General features: G+C 39.8%; 1 protein-coding gene across 1 annotated transcript; it reads right to left on the reverse strand.

Moving 5' to 3' along the window:
- Positions 1-782: 782 nt before the first annotated feature.
- LOC111864912 (stress response protein nst1) lies at positions 783-22,935 on the reverse strand. Its single transcript, XM_023852523.2, has 5 exons — positions 22,907-22,935; positions 18,821-21,469; positions 17,240-17,641; positions 14,651-14,705; positions 783-5,132 (listed from the first exon to the last, which is right to left on the reverse strand). The coding sequence occupies exons 2-5, from the start codon at positions 21,464-21,466 to the stop codon at positions 3,625-3,627; spliced, it is 4,611 nt and encodes a 1,536-aa protein (XP_023708291.1). The 5' UTR covers positions 21,467-21,469; positions 22,907-22,935; the 3' UTR covers positions 783-3,624.
- Between the last annotated feature and the right edge of the window lie 36 nt (positions 22,936-22,971).

The raw sequence follows: 22,971 nt of genomic DNA on the forward strand, positions 1-22,971 counted from the left end.
ATTGTCAATAAGAGAAATTATGTACTGTTTCTATTTAATGTTCAAGTGAAAAAAGTTGGTAGAGTTTACCTAGTATAATACACTTTCAAAAATTCCACCATCAATATCATTGCACTTTGCAACTCATGTGAGGGCATGGCATGCTGCTCATCTATACAGTGTGCATACACATACACGCACGCACGTGTTTGCTTAGAATGACTGATATTATTTTTTTTCCCATTGGTGCTACAGCCCTCATTTGGGCCTAGGCCTACCTTCATGAAACTCTCCGTTTCACTTCAGTTTACTAGATCTTACACATACGGTAGGATTCCTTGGACGAGTGATCAGCTCGTCGCAAGGCCTCTACCTGTAGACAAACGCAGAAAAACGCACACAAACATCCATGCCCTGAGTGGGATTCGAACCCATGATCCCGGCTTCCGAGCGAGCGAAGACAGTGCATGCCTTAGACTGCTCGGCTACCGTGACCGGCGACTGATATTATTACCTCTCAGAATATTGACCTTTCCTCCTGGAACACCATGTATATCTATTGTCCTTATAATTTGTATGGTGATTTAGTCTGGTTGGTCTGTAGACCTGTTTTTAGAAGAACTCTAGGAACAAGTGTCTGATGAATGTTAGTCACAGCCATAGTTCTAACCCCAAATTCCCATTACAGCCTGGTCTCACCAGGCAGTGTTTTCAAGAACAAACCACTCACTGCTGCTGAAAGACTGCTGTGTAGTGGATTTAAATGACCAGACTGCAACCAACAGCAGCATGTTAAATAAAAATTTTTACTGTGTTATGTCAGGGAGTTATTTAAGCACCAGTAGTTGTTATATAATATGGAATATCTAACAGTGGATTTTCATATATAAACATTTGTGTTCACGTTATCTTTCTTCTACATAAGAAAGCAAACGGCAAATTGATTAGAATTCAAAACTATACGCAGATAATGTGGAACAGCTGAAAAGCCAAGTTTATAAATAGAGGAACATACACCAAAAAAAAACCAAGAATGGTAAGATTGCAGGACTGGTCCTCCATATGTGACTATAAATTAACAATACAACTTGAGTAACATAGTCTGAAACTAATAACTAAAGAAAGTTCCACACTTTGAGTATCAGAGGATTCCAGAGTTAAAATTCAGTTCTCCATTTAATCATGATCATTCATATTATTTGCCTTTCTCAGTGTTATTTCTGAGTCTAAAATAAGCAATTTACATATGTAATACATGAAAAGAAAAGACACCATATACATTCCAATCATATGTAGCACTACACAGACCACAGGAGTTCTGAATCATGCATGCAATAAACAACCAAAATTATATTTACCATTTTCCTAATTGATATGGCAACTGAATAAGCTGCAGTAGTTGTGTCATTACTTATTAAGTTGTCTGCAATGAGATTATTAATACTGCACTTACCCTGTAAGAACATTACAAATGAATTGGAAAAGTATACAGACAAGTGAAAACAATGAGGTTGCATTCCTTTCCCGGCTACTTACCAGATCTGAATAGTACCATCATATTAAAAAGCATTAGGTAACAAAATGTCTTTGGAAACAATGAATAATTTAATGCATCTGGTAGGTCTCTAAACCATATTTCTCTGGGAATTCAGGATACAGGGATACTATCCAAGAGTACACAGCACACTATAGCCCCACAGTCAGTCAAGCCTGTAAAGGGAACACAATTTGAATTCCACTTTGGAAAATGAACAATTTCTAGGCACTACACACCTTACTAAATTTCAACATTATCAAAATATAAACTCAAAGAGCATAAAGGTCCCTTCTATGACCTCCAGATACAACGGTTTCTATTTATACATCCCCACACTACTGTAATGAAAGTGTACGTATAACAGCAACTAGTTAAATTTCTGTGGTATATATTAAAGGGAACAAAATAATGATAATCTTCCCACATGCAAACTTACAAACTAACACAAAATGTATGCTAACTATTGGCAAAAATTTTGAAAATGTTTCTAAATAAACATCAAGAGATCCCTCTCTATAACAATTGTAAGATGCCTCTCTACACCATAACAACAAATATAAGAGTCCTGTAATATCCTTCCTAGTGACTAACAAAGCATAAAAAAAAATCAGTAAAGGCATTCTCAAATATTACATTCATGAAACAAGTCAATAAAAATGGCTTCCTGATCAGATTCCATATCTAGAGATTTGTAATGTCATCTAACCTGTCAACCCTGTAAATCCTGAAAAGAGAGAGTTCACATACCATTATATTAGTTGATTACGGTTGATCAGGCTCCGCTTCTTGAGTTCACGTCATCGTGCAGCCCTTTAAATGGGTGCCCAAGTCATCCGTCTTCTTACTAAATGGTAGGTCATTATTCATCCTTGAGTCAACTGACATGTTGAAACCAATTACTGTGTAGTGAACTAAATAAGTTTCTCTATATTACTTCCGAGCTTCTGTTCACGAAAGATGTCAAAGGCTTTTATCACCAACACTAAGGATGGAACAGAATCTCTCTTGTCGTTGTCCAGTTTCAAGATACTCACATTTACAGTTTCACATGAATCAAAATGTTGTATAAACACTGATATCTGAATGAAATCATTTGACAGTATTGAAGAGAGCACAAAATCCTTTCACAATGCCATAAACAGTAGATAAGTATATCATCCAGGCAAAAGAACCAAGAAATACAGGCTAATTAATATGCAAAAACAATTCAAAATCAAGGAAATTCATTTTAATACATCTACAGACTTTTGTGTAACAAATTTGTAAAAAAATTAAAGAAGCAGTATTCAAATTTGTCAAAGACTTACTGCATTTCCGTTTTGCAGTGTGCGTTGGTGTGTGTGTTCACATACATAATATGTGGAATAAACAACTATGACACTCAACAGAAAATTACAGTCTGATATGGCATACATACATATCATCAGCACATTATGTGTAATTCATAATTTACCCCACCACTTCCACTATCTCAAATATCATACACACACAAAAACAATTCTGTATTTTTTATTCACATTTCACTTGTAAGCTTCTAGTAACTGGATAAATCTATAAGCATTATGAGCAGAAATTATGGTGCTTGAGGACATGAGTGTGGTAACAGGCATGGGTTCTCCCCGCTAAATACATATTTGCCAGTATTCTTATACTCAGTTTTAGCCTACAAGTCAAAATACTTAATGCACCAGCTGAAGTGCATCTCCCAACTTTTCACAAAGTTGCCAGTATGCATCAACTATATGCTGATATGCCTACTGGCTGAAAATAAAGGAAACACTGATAACAGGTACAGTAACCAAAAGTGTTCTGCTGAATGACCCTGATGAAGTACATCATGGTTTATGTTCCCAAATTTCTATTACTCACATAACCTGAAATCTCATAAAATCAGACAACTATGAACATATAACGTGAAGACCAGGGCATAGTTACTTCCCATTCTCCAGTTACACACCACAATATGGAAAACTACTAAGTACACTTACAAGAAAATGTCACAGAAATTTCTACACACCCCATGTAACTATGAACAGACATACATCCTAAAACCAAGATAACACTGTGAAAGAATATTATAGCATAATGTCTTTTCTGTTGCCAGGTATTCAATAGCGTATATCAGGATCATGTGGCATCATGGGTGGGTTGCCTACTTGTCGGAAGACCATGGAACTCTGATGCTGGATTGGCTGCATCCCAAGGCCAGCTCCTGGATTTCCACTTCCTCGAAGTAAAGGGAACTGATTGTGATGCAAACCATAGAAGTTCTGATCCATATGTGGGGTACTTCCGATGTCAGGATTCCCAAACTTTGGAAAACTGGCAGCAGTACTACCAAACATAGATTCCGCGTTTGAGGAAGTCGGCTGCATTGGACTGTTGGGTCCCATTCCTCCAAATGTATTGGAACAGCTTCTCCCAAACTCTCTTGAACCCCCAGATGAAGTGAATGGCTGTGATGCTTGATGAGGTGGCAGCGCAGAATATTCCGGAAAATCACAATTCCTCAGGGATGATGATTGCTGCCATGGCATCTGTGGTGCAGGTGCAGGCGGCTGTACTTCTAGGTCACTTCTTCCCTTCAGAATTCCTTTTGGATGCACACTTCTCTGGGAAATAGCCGATGACACTGCACTTTCCATATCACTCCTACCACTAGAATAATGTGAAAATGAACTCTGCCCATGGCTGCTTACACAAACTTGGTATGGAGGTTTATAAAAACTGTCTCTACCTCTGTGACCACCTTCATTATTTGATGATGCAGGAAAACCACTTTGCTCTGGAGCTTGCTGTCTGGACTCAGCTGCAGCTTCTTGGTTTCTGTACTCCTTCAAAGCAACTGTAGGTGTGATGTCAGAGAAGGAACCTTGGGTCTTGCTTGGATTAGAATGAGGAGAACTACGTTTATACACTGCAGTAGCATCACTTTTCACATCATCCCCTACGTTCACTGCATGCAGTTTATGAGAACGTTCCTTTTGAGCAACCCACTTACGCAGACGCCGAAGTTTAACGATCTGTACTTGTATCCCCACATGTTTAACTTGTTTGCGTGGGGTTTGTGTTGAATTCCAAACCATAATTTTATCACTGATATCCAGATTTGGTGGTGTCTGGGTCGAATTCCAAACCATAATCCTATTCATACGTTCTAAACAGGAGACACACTTCTGTCTCTTTGATCCTTTCTTTTCATTATCACGAGAATCAGCCCTTGTTGAAGCATCTACACACAATTCTGAATTATCTGTAGAGCGTCCAAATGGTGCACCACGAGTTTCTGGCTCTCCTTTCACAGAGACGGTGTTGCCCTTCTTCGGAAGATGGCGCAATGGTTTTGACGTGACATCATCATGGACTGGTGGAGTTGTAAAACTGAGCTGAGGATCTGGTGTCCGTAGAATGGGCGACCGGAACTTGGCATCCTCTAACGAAGCCTGCATAACTGCTTCAGCTGATGAATGTGGCTTTGAAGATTCTTGCAGAACAAGATGACCAGGAGACACCAAAATCACCCGATCATTTTCTTCGTATGTATGAATAGCTTCTTCACAACGGGCCACCAGCACCGGATCAACTGACATCGCCTTCCTTTCAGCTGAACCACCAACTGGAATTGTGTATGCAGCAGTGGAACATGATACAATGTAACACAGTTGTAAGAGAGAAATATAAAACTGGCCACACCAAAGCAAAAGGCCTAGAAGGCCAATGGGGATGTGGATATGAACCTCAACATACTGTTGAACTCAGAACCAGATGGAGCAGAACAACTGGGTAACTAATTCTCTGGCAACCTGGGGAAAGAGTTCCTAGTGCAAATAGAATAGGAGGTTCAGAGCGCTCAAGAACCATGTTGAACACAGCGGTAAAAATATAAATAGCAAAACCCCTGTCAGGATTTGAACCATGAACATTCTCTGAAGCCCATCACTATATACACTCAAGTGCCAAAAGTCTTGGGACAGCAGTATGTAAATTTATTTTAAGTGGCGCCACCGTCCCTTGACGGCTTGGTAAGGCCCAGAGCAGCATCAGTTGTGAGGTGTTCTCTCATGAGTCAGGCTGAACACCGGCCAATCTGCTCATGGCAAGCCGACGTGAATTATCGGAGTTTGAACGGGGCATGATAGTGGGTGCCAGGAGGATGGGACATTCCATTTCCGAAGTTGTGCGGTCATTCAACATTCCTCAATCCACAGTGTCACGTGTGTACAGGGAATACCTTGTGGAAGGCATTTCCACCCACCGTGGACAGCAGTGGCCAACCACTGGGGCTCAATGTTCATGACCAGCGGTGTCTAGCTAGAATTGTCCGTGGTAACAGACAAGTGACACTGGCTGAAATCACATCCACATTCAATGCAGGAGGTACCAGACGCACATCCAGCAGGTGAGTGCAGCGTTCTTTAGCTTCCATGGGATATGGGAGCAGAAGACCGACTAGAGTGCCTCTGTTAACACCGCATCGGACACAGCGCCTCACCTGGGCTTGTGACATTGCTAATTGGACCCTGGAGGATTGGCAACATGTGGCGTGGTCTGATGAGTCATGGTACCAGTTGTTTTGGGCGGATGGTAGGGTTCGGGTGTGGCACAGACCCCAGTTGTCAACAAGGCACCGTGCAGACTGGTGGTGGTTCCATACTGGTGTGGGGTGTGTTCACGTGGCATGAGTTGGGTCCGTTCAGCCACCTAAACACATCACTGACCGGTGACCGCTACGTTACACTGCTTGGTGACCATTTGCAGCCCTTCATGGACTTCATGTACCCCCACAACGATGGGATATTCCAGCAGGACAATGCACCGTGTCATTGGGCTGGAGCTGTCCACAATTGGTTTGAGGAGCATTCTGGAGGGTTCCATTGAATGGTGTGGCCACCACGTTCGCCCAACATGAACCCAATCAAGCATTTATGGGACGTGGTGGAGAGGTCCATTTGCACCCAAAATCCTGCACCTACAAATACCAGGGAGCTGTGGGGGGCTATCCAGACGGCAAGAATCAACAACTCTCCAGAGGTATTCCGTCCACTTGTGGAATCGATGCCACGTCGAGTTGCTGCATTTCGCCAGGCTAGAGGGGGTCCTACACGATACTAGGTACCTATCCCATGACTTTTGGCACTTCAGTGTAAGTATCCTGGCTTCTCTGTGATGAGTATGAACTTAGAACAAATATATCCTTTAAAATGTCATGATATATAATACAAAGATGTTAATTTACAACAAACAAATTGTGCCAGTAATTTCAAAACTAATGGTAATTTTAAAATACATTTCAATAACCTTTCGTAATATGTCACTGTCTACAGATGTTGCACAATTATTCTTCCAATGAGTGAGGAGGGACGGAGAGGGCACAACTACACAAAAACATTTCTCTTACGTATCTTACATATGACAGGCACCTGCACATCAGTTTCTGCAATCATTTAATAATGTTCCAAATGTGAATTTACACAGTCAATATGAATGGACAGTTGTCACCCTTTCTGCCAGCGAAGTAAATGAACCTGTGAGGCAGGTTCTGCTAGGCCCAATATAATACAATCTGACACAGAGAGATCATACAGTATGCTCCTGAATATCAATGCTAATGGAGTGTGAAAGTCACACAAATAATCCATGTTTCTGCGGTGACTAGGAGACTGTGGTCATTGTTGAACATAAAAATCCTGAAATGTATACACAGTATTCAATTTGCTCAAGTATATCAGACACAAAGACTTCTCAAAAAATGCACTGCATGCATCATTCACTTTCATTTACAAGAGCTGTTTGCTTGCCTCTAGCTCCACTTCTGGGTCAGGTTTCTTCTGTTTATTTATCTTTTATTCAGTCCCGCTGTGTTTTCTTCTACATCATGTGCTTTTCCCCCTTCTCCTGTATGTGATGTATTGCTCACATGACACTGCATCAGCAGTATCATCCACCCAATCCACATCTCCATTCCCTGTCCAGTATGAAGGTTTGCCTGAGATAATTCCAGGAAACAGTTGTGTTCTCAAAGATGGACATGTCTCAAATACTGTTTTGATTTTGTTGGATTGTGCCACATTTTTAAATGAAGGAAGGTACTGTCCACCAAGATATTCTGACAGCAGAAGTCCTCAACGTAGCCTGTGTGTATTTAAGGTAAGCCTTATATTTCTGTAAATGACACAGTATTCGTCTGCTCCTTTGGACAGCAACCACAATGTCCTACAATGGCCTGCACCCATCAAATATATATGACAAAGCGAGAACTACAACACTGCATATTAATATACAAGGTTTAGCTTAAATACACACAAACAAAATATGGCAAGGGTTCTCTCCCCCTCTCTCTGATTATCTTGGTGGACTATACCAAAATTAATTTATAAACAAAGCACAATCCAGCAAAATCTAAACAGAATTTGAAACACATCAATCTTCCAAGGCTTCTGATAGCAGAATAGTTTGCTTTCATTTGCTCAGACAAACCTTTATACAAGAAGAGAAAGGAACCAGACTAGTTAGAAAACACTGCTGACACAGCATCACATGAGCAATATGACAGCAGGCCCAACTGGGAGAGGGCAGGCGATGTTGAAGGAAGTACAGCAAAAATTAAAATTGGGGAGGGGGGATCTGAGCCAGAAGTGAAGCTGGAAGAGAGCAAATGGTGCATTTCACAACATTTTTGACTTCAACAAATATTTAGTGAGTTTTGTCCAAAACACACAGGTCTTCCGAGTGGCTGATAAGTTATTCAATCTAAATGAAAACTGTAATGGCTTAATAATTGTTCATGAAATTCTTCAGTACCAAATTCTACCAAAATCCAGCCAGTCGTTCTTGAGTTCTTTCATGCTGACAGATGGTAGGCAGACTGAATGAACTTAACAGGTGTTGTACTGGGTTATGAAAGCTCCTAGAAGCACAGATAAGCTGCAAACTGGGTAAAACCAGTACAGATATTTTGGAGTATACTGTACTATCACTACCACCACACAAAATGCCCTCTGCTTCGTATTTTGGGACCATGAGCTACATAGCTTTATGTTAAAGGAGACAGAACTCTACACGTTATTCTGTTTTCAAGAAACAGCTCCAAAAACAGTTCTGCATGGACTGTGGCAATAAATTTTGTTGTAAGAGAGTTCAAATTTATATGTAAAGTGCTGCAAATGTAGATAATAGCAAATACACTGTGTCACAAGTGCACAGGCTGCGCAAATTTATAATGATTTATGGAGAATCAGGACACGCGGTAACTTAGTTGGTTGAGGGTCTATGCTATTTTCCCCTACATCTTTTGTTTGAAACACTTTACACTAAAATAAATGTTTGGTGAGTTATGCTCAAGATACACATAGGTCCTCGTGTAAAGTGGAAGACTAACAGTTCTCTATAAAGCTCTCCAAAATCAGATTTCATAAAAATCCATCCCACACTTCTCAATCTCAACCATGAATACAACAGACAGGCTGAGTGAATTAAGAGGTGCTACGTAGGATTACAAAACACACCTCTAGAAGGAGCACAGATAAGCCATGAATCAGATAATCCATGCACAGATAATTGGGAGTATACTGCAGCTATGTGATAAAATGGAAGCACAAAGAACTCTTAATACTTTTCATTTCGTGCATCCTGTTGTGTTATAATATACAATTTATTTATTAAAATCCGTCACAACACAACAGTATCAAGGTCAAGGCCAAGATTGGCTCAGCTACATGTTTCAGCTATTGAAGCCGTCATCAAGCAAATACATGATTAACATATTCACATCACTGTACTGCAGTACTTGTAAAACTGGATAATGATAATTATTACATTATATTTAGTACTGTACTTTTATACCATATCAAGTATCCAGCTTCACCATCGCAATTGCAGTGCAGTAGTGGGTCAATACGGTAATCATGTATTTGCCTGATGATGGCTTTAATAGCCGAAACATGTAGCCGAGCCAATCTTGGCACAGACCTTGACATGGTTGTGTTGCGACAGATTTTTATAAATAACTTGTAAACTCTAATACTGCTGCAAATATCCAATACAAACATTTAAAGTCACTTTTAATGTAAAATGGATATATGCATATGACTCAGAAAATTGTTGGCTATTGATTTATTATCTGTGAAGTTCAGCAAATGTCAACATAGATCTGATAACATCCTGTATGGGGAAATACAAAGGATTTGGGATGATGTAATTACAGCAAATTTCAAGGTACTGTAACAATTAATTGAGACAACTGTTCTGACATATATGCAAGGTGCTGCATTATCAAATTTATGGCCCACCCTTAAAAGACTGTCTTACAAATTAGTTTTAATGGTATAAATGTATGTGTATAAGCATCTTAAATGTAGGCATAAGGAATAAAGATGCACTTTGTCACTAGATGGAGGTGATCAGCTTGACGCTCTGGCTACTTTACCTACAGGAAACTAACCCCAGTACCCTCTGAGCAAGATCCAGGATCCTGGCTCTTATGACAGCAAAAATCTTTTGTTTCAGTATCGATTCATAGATGTAAAGAAACAGACTGAATGATAACACCACACATATGAATGAGCAGGTGGGTGGTTTATCAAAACACTACAACTACAAAAGAAAATGCTCTTAAAGCACAAAATTATTAGCACGATCAACTTAGAACTACTGCTTGTCGGTGAAGTTATGCCAACTTTAGCCTATAGAGGGTGTTGCGTGGTCAACGCAACAAATCCTCATGGCTGTTAATTTCGGTTTTCTAAACCAGAGCCGCTATTTCCTTGAAACAGCTCCTCAATTATCATCATGAGGCTGAGTAGACTCCGTTCCAGACCCACTACTTCTCTGAAAAAAATCTGGTGGCGCCGGGAATCGAACCTGGACCTCTGGATCTGTAGCCAGGAACTCTGACCACTACACCACAGAGGCGGTCTGAGATAAGCTTCATCATAATCAAAATTGTGTAAATGATTAATTGAAGGTATTGCCTAAAATACGTATAAATAGGAATCATAAGTATCACAATGAGAGCCAACATACTCGTACAACTAAAGTAATGATGTGTGTTAATTAAGGTGAAAACTTGGCATATACGTTGATCTGTTCATGTCGAAGAACAGGGCACGTATCTTTACAGCAGCAAATCTGAACTGCTGAAGTGTAATGGAGGATGATAATATGCATAATTATGTGACTAATATAAATGTGTTGAAATATACTCAAGTGGTGCTATTCATCACAGAATGCCAAACAACTCTTTCTTGTTCCCAAATTAGCCAATCCTAATTAATTGCTTGGCCCAGGCACATGTTCTCTTTTTGTTGCCTTGCAATTATACTCAAACCCAAGCACTAACATACATCCATATGCAATCATAGAGGAGTCGTCCCTGTTGACAACAAAAACAGTAGATCCAGACAAGACGTATGCTGCAACCTCTGACAAAAGCAAGGCACGAAGAGGACAAGCAAAATTATGGATGGGCAGAGTATCAATATAACAATCTGTATAACTGTAATTTTCAACATATTTTGCATGTAACTTATTTTAAAAAAATGTTAAATGGTGACTAGATGAATCTATACTTGTCATTAAAGCTGAATGAATTTTTTGTTTTGAGAAGGGAGAATATCTTTTATCCCAGAAAATATGGCACTCTTTATAAACTGTATTTCAAATCATTACATACCTTAATCACTGATAAGATGAGCATATATAGCTAAGTTCTTAAGGTAGACCTGAGACAAGAAACGTTGGTCATTCTGTTACACGGGGAATGTTGGTTAATCTGAATCAAAATCAAGGTAAGTCTAGAGTAACATCTAACCACCAGATTCTACATTTCCAATTAACCGTAAACCGTCTTTAAAACTCTTCTTCTTTGACGGTACATCCCAATTTTGACCAAAGCCTCCTATATCATAGAGCTTTCTTAAATTATCTAGCCAAACACAGAGGTGGATCCCTCAACATATTTCATTCTACCAAGATCAATGTGAAGGCAGACTCAACACTGTTTCTAATACAATTTCTACCGTGTGCAACTGTTTCTCAAATTTTAAAGTCTGTTCGAGAACAAAAGGAATCTGCTGATGCAAATCATCTCTATTGACATATTCATTTCAAAAAGAAAAAATCCAAATCAGAAATGCTGTAAACGTTAAATGTGTGGTGAATTACCCTGTACTATAATTGAGCAAAATGATAGAATATGGATATGGTTAAACAAATGAAAGCCTCTACCATCAAATAAGAACAAATAAATACACAAAACACACAGTGGAGATATACAGTATTGCAAAAAAGCAAAATTATTTTTCCTTGCCTTTCATTAAATATGCACCATGCTGAAGAATATGTGAAGTAAAAGCTAGAGCCTTAAGGAACTTTATACTTTATCGCACGATACCCATTTTGGTGCCAGACACCATTTATTGAGAAATACATCAAATCAATTTGGCCTCGAAATGACGCAGAGGCTATAAGGGAACATACGGACCGAAACAACACATACTTCTACCAACTTTCAATGTAAACACATTTCATCCAACTTCAATGAGTTTTTTAAGAGATAAAAAATACAGACACATGACCTCACCATTATGCATTCCTCTGACGCATTACATACAAAGACTGCATAATGCCAAAGAGTGCAAAGTGACAAAGTTATTCTGCAAAGTTGTAAACTTCTCATAGGACCTGGCACACCTGATACACCAACTCTGAGGGCTTGCTTACTTACTTACTCACGGAGCTGAGCCCTTCTGGAGGAGCCACCAATTCTGCAGCTACTTAAGAATTTCCCAGCATTTCATGAAACCCAAAGGTTCATTACCATGTTTACAAGAGCCCTCCTCCACTGGTCCATATCCCCAGCCAGATCAATCCAATCCATACCATCCCACCCCATCCTATCTAAGATCCATTTTAATATTGTCCACCCACCTACACCTTGGTCTTCCTAGTGGTCTCTTCCTTTCGGGCTTTCCCGCTAATATCCTACATACATTCCCTGTCTCCCCCATTCGTGCTACATGACCTGCCCACCTCATCCTCCTTGACTTCATCTTTCTAATTATACTTGGAGAAGAGTACAAGTTATGAAGCTCCTCATTGTGCAGTTTTCTCCAACCTCCTGTCACTTCATCTCTCTTCGGTCCAAATATTCTCCTCAACACCCTCTTCTCAAACACCCTCAGTCTATGGTCCTCCCTTAATGTCAGAGACAAAGTTTCACACCCACACAGAACCACAGGCAAAATTATAGTTTTCTATATTCTAATTTTTATGTTTTTGGACAGCAGACGAGAAGACAAAAGATTCTGGACTGAATGGTAGCAAGCATTACCCAAGTTCAATCTACTTTTAATTTCCTCCTGAATCAGGTTTTGATCTGTTATCGTTGTTCCCAGATATCTGAACTGTGTCACATTTTCAAAATATCTGTTTCCTATCTAGGACAACAAAAAGTTAAACATATAAAAAGTCTGACAAAGTTTGCCAAGTTATGAAAATGAAGACTCAGAGGTATACATGGTAGATTTAAATGTTCTCGGACAGAAGGCATATCTGGAAGCCACCAAACACGACCTCCTGCAATAGTCTTTAAAACCACATTATATTCCATGTAATCCCTGAAGCAGTGTCCTTCAGCACTGTAGAAGATCAGGAGAGTACCTTGGGTTTGGTAGCAACACACTCAGCATGCAAGATGCACATAAAATGCTGGGACACTACCATACAGGACCCACCACCAGGTGCCTACATTTCCTAATGCTTTGGGCCAACAGTCTCCCTACAAGGGTGAATGCCTTGTACATCATGTTGATCACTCGACCCTCATTAATAAACCCATATAATACATGGACTACAGTTTTCTGCTAGTCAAAATAAACCTCTCGCATCACCATCCCTTCTGAGTGTTACTGCCAGACCTTTCTGGAACCAGTGAAGACTTTCATATAGAGAACTATCATTTACTATGGGGACCATACAGCACGATTCTTCAAAGCCTTGATCACTCTCTGCTGTGCTCTTCATCACTGATCCTCAAGCAGCCACTGCACTGAGAGAATGGTCTCCTGGCTCGCAATGCTGTATAGCTCAGGGAAAGCAAAAGGAACATATTAACTTTACCTTAAAGGCCGAACAGTAGGCCAAGTAAGAAACCAGCAAAAAGCTGTAGCAGTGTTCTTCCAACAACACTCCTGGCACATTGTGATGGCAGACACAACGTACCTTCACATTCGTACCAAGAATGGTGCAGCAACTACACACCAAACTTCCAATATTCTTTACATGACCGACGATGATCAAACCACACTACCTCCATCTGTTTACGCTGTCCTCATTCCACAGTGCTGTATGTAATCTGCAGGTTATTCAAGACCATCTTTGAAAATGTGATCTCAGTTAGAGCATCTTACACTGGGGCATAATTTTTTTGTCAAATGGTGTCCAAAGCATCTGCAGTGTTTCTGACTGACTTTCCTAATCGCTGGCAAAATTCAATGTTGGTCCACAGCTCAAGGTGACTCATTTCCCCACTTCAGTATCTTCCATGCATTGTGCTCTCCCCTGGAACCTAATCTGCCTGCTGATGAAACATAAACTGAACATTTTCAAAAAGTTCTGGGGGTACACATTTCAAAATGCGCAAGTAGGGCCCAGCCTACGTGCCACAATCTCACTGCATTCACTTTGGTCCTGGAATGTTCTGAAGCTAGCAATATATTGTCACATGTTTGGAATCCAGAAGAGTTACTTCCATGGAAACGCTAGAACAGGCCGTTGCCTAGGAAGTAACAATAGCGATACTGTAATTCTAACAGTGAGCATTGCATAGTGATGAGTTTCCACGGTTATAACAAAGGCTCGTTTGCATAGCAGTGACCGAGGTTATAAAAAGGGTTCAATGCATTCGCTAAGTGAGTCTCGCGATATATGCCTATAGATACAGATGTACTGGCCGAGATATTGTAAGCAGTCATTGTAATACTGTAAGTGATAACGATTGTAAAGCGTGTAATTTTATAAGTGGAGAACAATAAAGGTTCTACTGAATTTGAGACCTGCGTGGATTTATTTGTTGTGTGACGCACAAAACACGTAACAATATATACAAACAAATGCTCAGAGTGAAACGTCCCTTACCTTTAACAGACGCTTCCAGCAGACTTGAAAGGCTCATTTGCTTTCCATCTCCTGGCTGTAAAGAAGGAAAAAAATACTGATAATGTCTGCTGAAATAAATGGATTACAAAAATGTTCATGTTATGACCACAATCTGAAAAGAGCTGATAGTAGGAAAAAAATAGTAGAAAGTGTGAAAGTGAAATATTCAATGTGTTGTATAAAAGTAATATAGCTTATATGATTCGATCTAATCATACAACATATCCCACATAATAATAAATAAACATATATATATATATTGTAACGTGTCTCCGTTACTGAAGACGCCGTAGAGATCGTTAATTGGTTTATTCAACAATCTACAACTAACGGCTACAATTAATTATCACACAGTTGCGGGGTTTCACACTTTATAACCCTAATCGCATTAATCTGTTACCACTGTTGCGGGGTTTCACACTTTATAACCCTATGCGCAAATCAGCTCACTCTGTCTTCAGTAGTCTACACGTTTACAGTAGGGGAGCTTTGTATCCCTGTATCACACACTCCCAATTACACAATCACACACACGTCAGGTTCTTCTTTCCGTGACGGCTGCTATACTCCAACTTGTAGTCAGCTGACTGGAGAACTGTTGATAACACACTCGCTCGTAGGCTTGCTCGGAACTATCTTCGGCGATGGCCACTTTACAACTCGACTCGGCAACTGTTACAGTACAACTCGGCGGCGGTCACAGTACAACTAGGAACTGTCTTTGGCGATGGCCAGGTTACAACTAACTGGTAGCTGCTGTGCAGTTTCCTTATATAGCCGCAGTGGTGCCTGTTGCGTTCCACGTCACAGTAGGAAGTTGAGTACGGGTACGTAGCGTTGCACGTTACGTCACCGCGGAGGGGTGGGAGGGAGTGCTACGTTACAGCCACGCGCCTGTGGCCTGAGTTGCCACGTGGCTGCTGGGTAGGGAGGGGTTCTCCGTTGTGCAACATGTTACAATATATATATATATATAGAGAGAGAGAGAAAGAGAGAGACACACACAGCAGTCCCTTTAATTCATTTCACCCATAAATTCCTTATACATATAACAGGGTAATTTTTAGAAACATGACAAGGATTTTAAATAAGATATACATATTTTGGGCAAGTGTTTGAATATATATAAACAATAATCCTATGTAAAAACGTTTACATGCCAAGACAATTAGCACTGGATCCATTGCAACACGCAGTTTAGTAATGAACATGGATGTATTTTGTTGTTTATAAACGCCTGGTGATGGTTTAACCAACCAAAACACGTAGCACAAAGAAAAAAGAACATCTTAATAAACTGATTTTATCAACAATTTGAGTCTTATCAGTTATTCATTAAGAGTACACAACTGCTGTGATTGACAGGCATATCTATATATGACAGCTATTCGGGAAAGTAACCTCCGTTTATTTTAGGCAACTACTGTAGGAGCGGGCAAGAGCTCGTGCATGTATGGTAGTGTCACATGACTCATTGCTTGTAAACCATCACACTGTAACATGTGCTGTCAATAAATCCAATCATCTGAATTAAAACCCATCATTTCATCATGCGTACCCTCTACAAGTGACAACATAACTGGTCACTTAAAGTTTGTTCTTGTCTCTACAGAGTGAGTTATGAAGTGTCTTGCAACTGACAATTCAAGCAGCTGCAAAATTCGCAGTTATCCACTTTCTTCACACTAAAAACATAAGTGCTACAGAAGTCCACCATGAATTATGCACAGCTTGTTCTCAGAATCACTTTCAATGTGCATAGTACACAAACATTCCCCTTTATGACAGCAGATATATCTACATTTATCTTGTAATGAGAGGGCCAAAGTGTTGCCAGGTTAATGGTGCTTAATTTTCAGCACCAAGTTTTATACATTGTACTGATGTTGCATAAGATTGTGGAGTCATACTAATTCCATACTTTTCTCAATTATGTCATGTGAAATCAATTAAAACACTACACAGAATATGTATATGTACTTTCTGCTAAGTTTATAAACAACATTAAACACTTTTTATTAAGGTGGAACTGTTAACATATATTTTAGAGAATGGAAGGATACTCAAGGGCCACACAAAGCCAACTTGTGTGCTGCATGAGACATGCAGGCCACAAGTTGGTCGCCTCTGATTTTACTTGCTAAACTATCTTACTTTACATAAGTTTTGAGGTTTTCATGGCGATGACAATGAAGAAAGTCGTCTTCTGGGTTTAGGCACTGTGTACAGTCAACTCTCGATTATCCGGGGGCGGATTAACCGGTTTGCGGCTTAACCGGGGCTTTTTTTTTTAAGTTTATATGTTGTTTAATATTCATTCACTTTTGTTTCACATGGTGANAACTGAATAACAAGCAGTGTTTCCTGAATTTTCTTTTCACCTAACTTCAACAAAAATCTCTTTTATATTTGTTACTGCTGCTCCCAGATACACCTTGAAACATATTCAAATGATTTATTATGTATAACATTTTTTTCAGATTCTCGGTTCTAGCACTCTTTCAGTTAACATTAATGCAGTAATGAAGAAACACAAGAGTTCATGCTATATCAAGTGAATCTGATTACCTGCGATATTTTTGGCGGTGGAGGCACTTGTGGAGAATCTTTCTCAGTATAGTGGAATGGTTGGCTTAGCGTATTTTCTGTTGAAGGAAACTCACTAATGCTGATGAATGGCGCTAGTTGGCCAGGATATCCCGTGGGAACAGGAGGTGGCACATTGTATACTGGAGGGGGTACTGGCAGGGGGACAGATGTTGGAGCCATAACTGGAGGGACAGAAGGGGGTTCATGATGAAGTGATGGAGCAGACACAAAAGTGGGAGGGACATCATTCTGTGGATGCTGAATTAGAGCACCTGAGAAACCAGGTTCAGAAGGGTAATTATGACTGTATACAGTATGGTCTGGAGGGTAAGGGAGAGCAGTAGTACCCTGGGCAGGATAGTTGCTGGAGCTGCGACCCTGCTTCAGGGAAAACAGAAAATTATCAACTATTAATTTTCCGATTCTTTCACATGGGCTGCCATTCAACACAATCATTAATGGCATGAGCATGACCACTAGTGTGTGTACACAAACAAAAGAAGAATGTTCAGTGTTGCCAACAGAAGTTCTTTCAATGTAGCCAATAAAGACAAATTCTATTCCACAATTTCTTTGTTTTCATTATTTTGTCTGTCCCCATATTTTGTAGCTTGTATATGCTCATGATTTTATTACAAGAGATCAAATAGCTGTTCCACAAAGCAATTTTGCTATACGTTAGACTACAACATTGTGAATCAAATATATTTGTTTAGAGAAAAAATCCATTCTGTAAGAGACTGAAGGTCAGAGGTTACAATGTGACTATGAAACCAAACACATCTCAATGGGAGTTATAGTACATCCATAAAAAGTGGATCTCACTATCTTTTAAACACACCTCATATGAGTTCTGCAGCTAGTACAGAATAAAAGTCATGGTAATGTTTAACTGAAGCCTTCTATGGACACTATAAGCTCACACTTTCAATGCAGTATGAAAGGTTGGGTTAAAACTGATCTTTTCTGTGACTTGGCACCTAATGACCATACAGTCTTATATTCTAAGGCAGCTTAATCCAATGTCCATTTACAAAACACTATTTTTCCCTGCTCCAATCTATGAGTTTCCAAAGTGACAAAATCCTTTGATGTTTTCAATTAAATTCAGTATCCATTTCTCATTTGTCAGGCATGCTACCTGTCCTGCCCACTGTACCCTCTTCTATATAATAACTTCAATAATATTAGGCGAAATGGGCAGGATAGCTCAGTTAAACTACTGCCTATGGACTGGATGGCCAGAGATTCAATTCCCACCAAGGGCAGGGATTTTTTCTTCACTACCACGTTCAGACCAGCTCTGGGATCCATCCATCCTCCTAGTATGTCTAAATACCAGGAGTGCTTTCCCTGATGTCCACCCAGCAATCCTCATACAGTACCAAGGCTGACAAGTGTGCAGCTTTCCCTTGCATTCCCCTTATAGGACTCTGTGGTACAGTGCTAAGGCACAGTGTAAACGTTACCTTGTACCTTTACATGTAACAATAATAAATGAAGAGTACAAGCATATACATGTAGACAATAAATATTATTAAAAATCAATTTGCACTGTACCTCAAGATGTGCTGTCCCAGCTGCAGAAGAGGAGTACCCTCCTGATTGAGTATAAAAACTTTTGCGTAAATCCTCTGAAAATTGACGTTCTAGTTCCTTCCAGAAAGGTGACCGCTTCCTTCGTCTTCTGTAGCGGGAATCATCAGACACAGAAGACAGGGACACAAACGAGTCTGAAGGTGAGAATGCTGATCCATTACTATGAGGTGAACATGAATCACGGTAACTTCTTCGATATTCATAACTTCTTCGCTCTCTACTAAGTGAACGAGAGAAACGCCGCTTTGGCTCTCTCTCTGATACAGAAGACAATTCAAATGAGATACTAGGAGACAGGGACATGTGCCCTGCAGACAAAGGAGACAGTGCTCTGTGCTTATTTCTTTGCCAGCTTGGGGATCGCCTGTTCTTCATTAAGGATCTCTGCTTTTCCTCTTCCTGGCTCAATGAGTTTCTATATCTCTCGCGCCTGTCTCGATATTCATTCCTATGTTCTCTATCTCGACTACGCGATCTTGATAACCTTAGTGGCAGAGAAGATTCATGCTGTTTTTCTCTGCTTAAAGATCTTACGTATCTTCTGCTGTTATTCTCAACGTCCACCTTCCTATTTAACCTCTGTGCATCAACACTGGCTTGCCACCTCTCTCTGCTTCGAGATCTTAGGATATTTTCTTCTCCACCATATCCCAAAACCCTCTTTTTCCTTAGCAACTCATTGAACTGTTCATTTTTCGTTCTTGATGCTTCAAACATCCTCTCTAAGCTTGAAGAACGTCTCTTCTTTTCTTCAGAGGAACTCTTTAGTTGCTTCCTTCCCCTTTCTTCATCCAAAGGACCATGACCCCTGCTCCTTGAAGCTGATGATCTTCTCTCTGACCTGCTGGAGCCAGATCTCCTCCTTTTCCTCTCATGTGGAGAATTCACTCTTGTTGCTTCTCTATGTGGTTCCTGACCAGCAATACATAAAGAAGCTTTTTCCTTTTCATTCCTTTCCAGTATTTTATGTCCATCATTCTTTTCATTTATGATACAAATTTCTTTGCCATGCCGTTCTGATTTTACCATAGGATGTCTACATGATTTTTCAGAGCCAAGCACAATGGAGTGCTTTGTCTCTTCAGATAAACTCTCTTTTCTCACAGTTTTACAGTCATGCTTTGCTTTAACATTTCTTATATATATTTTTTTAATGTCATCAACCACTTTCACAGGTTCATCTTTTGTGGCAAGGATAAAGTCATTCTCTGTACCAGGAGGCACAAGATCAGCCAACTCTTTTATACACGTGTCTAGCTTTGTGTCATTTAATGGTGGGTTATCACGCTTGGTAATAACATACTGCTGACTGGCTGCTACTCCCTCAATCACCACATCTGAGGTTCCTTTCTCCACATGATAATTCTTAATGTATTCTCTGTGACTTTCCTTGTAAGCCAGATTTAGGTCAGAATTTTTCTCATTTCTATGGCTTCCCCTCAAACCCTCCTCTCTTCTATTAAATTCTCTGGAACTTTCCTGTCTTCTCTGCACTGCCCCAGGTTTCTCCCCTGCACAGACATCACTGATATCATGCCGCAAATCAGAATTCCTTTTTTTTGCACTGTTACCTGCAGTTCTCCCCCTGTTACTTACCCTAAATTGGTATGAGTACCTGTGCGATGTCCTCATTATATTCTTATTCTTGTCATCATTTTCTACTGCTCCTTCTACACTCCCATCTCTTTGTCTTTTGTTAACACTTGTTTCCATACTCTTGTCCTTGTTTTCTTGATTATTACTATAACTATGTATATTTCTTTCTGCACTCCTGTCCTTGCTATTTCTGCCTCTTCTGTGTATACTTCTTTCTATATGATCTCTACTACCTTTCCTTATCCTTGATGTATTTCTTTCCTTATTATTACTGCTATATTCCTTTCTTCTCTCTCTACTTCTATCTCTTGTCCTCTTATAACCTTTTTGTATATCCTTGTCTACACTGTGTGTGTGTTCATGTGTATCATTTTTATCTTTTCTGTGTGCTGTTCTTTCCTTACTGTTCTGCTTGGTCATAACTGAAACCTTGTCATGTCTTCTACTCTCAGTTCGGCTGCTATGGTCCCCACTACTCCTGTGACAACTCCTGTCACTTTTGCTTTTGTTCTCAGAATCCCTGCTAACAGTTTTGTCTATGTTTTCTGTTTTATTTTCTGCTGGTGATTGTCTGTTATTACCATCATCTTCCCTTTTAGTTTCAGCAAGGCTTTCATAACCGTCCTCTGCGTCTGGATCCCATGCATCCACAACAGCCAAGCTATCTAAGAAATCGTCTGTCAAAACATCATCAAAGAAACTATCAGGTGGTTCATCAATGGCATCTGACATCATCTCATCTGCAATAGTTTTATCTGATGTGTGACCAGCTGCATCATCTGTATCCCTATCTTCAATAATCACATTACTATTTCTGACATTTAATTCACTTCCAATATTTGAATTCATATTTGGTGCTTGCTCCACACTGTCTTCTTCACTATACTTTCTTAGTTTCTCTGCAACTGTGTTACTCTCACTGTCATTTTCTTTCCCTTTACTGACTTCATTTCCTTCTCCCTTCTTTTCAACAGCACAGCCCAGTTCATGTTCACCAGCCTCATTTGCCATTACCTGAAAGAGACCTGAAAATGTATATACCTAAATTGTGTTAGAATTCCTGGATATGTAAATTTAAGTGCAGCTTCTCAGTTGCATGACAAGATTTTAAAACAGTTATAGAACATATTTCAAGAGTCAATTACTTCAAAAGTTTGAAGGTGGCAATTTTAACCATTTTCCCTAAGAGTTGGAGTATTCACAACGTTCACGAAGTTTTCCCAAGTGCTGCTGACTACGTGATTAAGACAGCGACCAAGACATTATGAATTCACTAGGCAAAACTTTAAATGAAGTTACTGCTGAAATTGTAAAAAAAGCTCCTACAACAGCTGTGAAGTCAGTAGCGTACTGCTTGGTAAAAAAAAAATATACATATAAATTAGTCAGTTTCATCAAAATGCATAAATAGAAATGACTGCTGTTCTGCACCCTGAAAGGGTTATACTCTCATATCCAGGAGTCAAAGTGGAGGTTTGAAAAGTTGGCATCCTAGAGCTTCAGAAACCATATGATGGCAGCTGAAAGTGGTGTGTGCATGTGTGGTTGTTCGTTTGTCTGTGCGTGTGCAATTCACTAAAACGTGAAGTTTATGTTGGAAGCCTGACAAATATTCAAACAAGATGCAGTGGGCATCACTTTTCTACATAACACCACTGTCCTGTAACTTACTTACTTACTCATGGAGCTGAGCCCTTCTGGAGGAGCCACCAATTCTGCAGCTACTCAAGAATTTCCCAGAATTTTACGCAACCCGAAGGTTCATTACCGTGTTCACAAGAGCCCTCCACTGGTCCCTAACCTGAGCCAGAACAACCCAATCCATAACATACAATCCTATCTCTCTAAGATCCATTTTAATATTGTCCACCCACCTACACCCTGGTCTTCCCAGTGGTCTCTTTCCTTCTGGCTTTCCCACTAATATCATATACAAATTCATCATCTCCCCCATTTGTGCTACATGACCTGCCCACCTCATCCTCCTTGACTTCATCATTCTAATTATACTTGGAGAAGAGTACAAGTTATGAAGCTCCTCACTGTGCAGTTTTCTCCAAACTCCTGTCACTTCATCTCTCTTTGGTCCAAATATTCTCCTCAACACCCTCAGTCTATGTTCCTCCCTTAATGTCAGAGACCAAGTTTCACGCCCATACAGAACCACAGGCAAAATTATAGTTTTGTATATTCTAACTTTTATATTTTTGGACAGCAGACAAGAAGACAAAAGGTTCTGGACTGAATGGTAGCAAGCATTACCCAAGTTCCATCTCCTCTTAATTTCCTCCTGAATCAGGTTTCAATCTGTTATCGTTGTTCCCAAATATATGAACTGTGCCACAATTTCAAAACATCTGTTTCCTATCTTTATTGAATGATTTTTTCCCTGCATTTTGGTGACGAGACATTAACATATACTTAGTTTTCTGTGTTTACTTCTAGACCAACCTCTTTACTTCCATCAATTAGAGTTTGTGTGTTTTCCTTTATGGTATATACATTATCATCCAGTA

This window comes from Cryptotermes secundus, unplaced genomic scaffold (assembly GCF_002891405.2).
Source record: "Cryptotermes secundus unplaced genomic scaffold, Csec_1.0 scaffold62, whole genome shotgun sequence".
In the NCBI taxonomy this organism is placed as follows: domain Eukaryota; kingdom Metazoa; phylum Arthropoda; class Insecta; order Blattodea; family Kalotermitidae; genus Cryptotermes; species Cryptotermes secundus.

Coding starts and splice junctions, on each gene's coding strand:
- LOC111864912 (XM_023852523.2), bottom strand. CDS start 21,466: ATGGCAAATGAGGCTGGTGAACATGAACTGGGCTGTGCTGTTGAAAAG. Junction 14,706..17,239: donor CACCGCCAAAAATATCGCAG/GTAATCAGATTC, acceptor CCTTCTTTACAG/CCAGGAGATGGAAAGCAAAT. Junction 5,133..14,650: donor GCTGGAAGCGTCTGTTAAAG/GTAAGGGACGTT, acceptor ACACAATTCCAG/TTGGTGGTTCAGCTGAAAGG.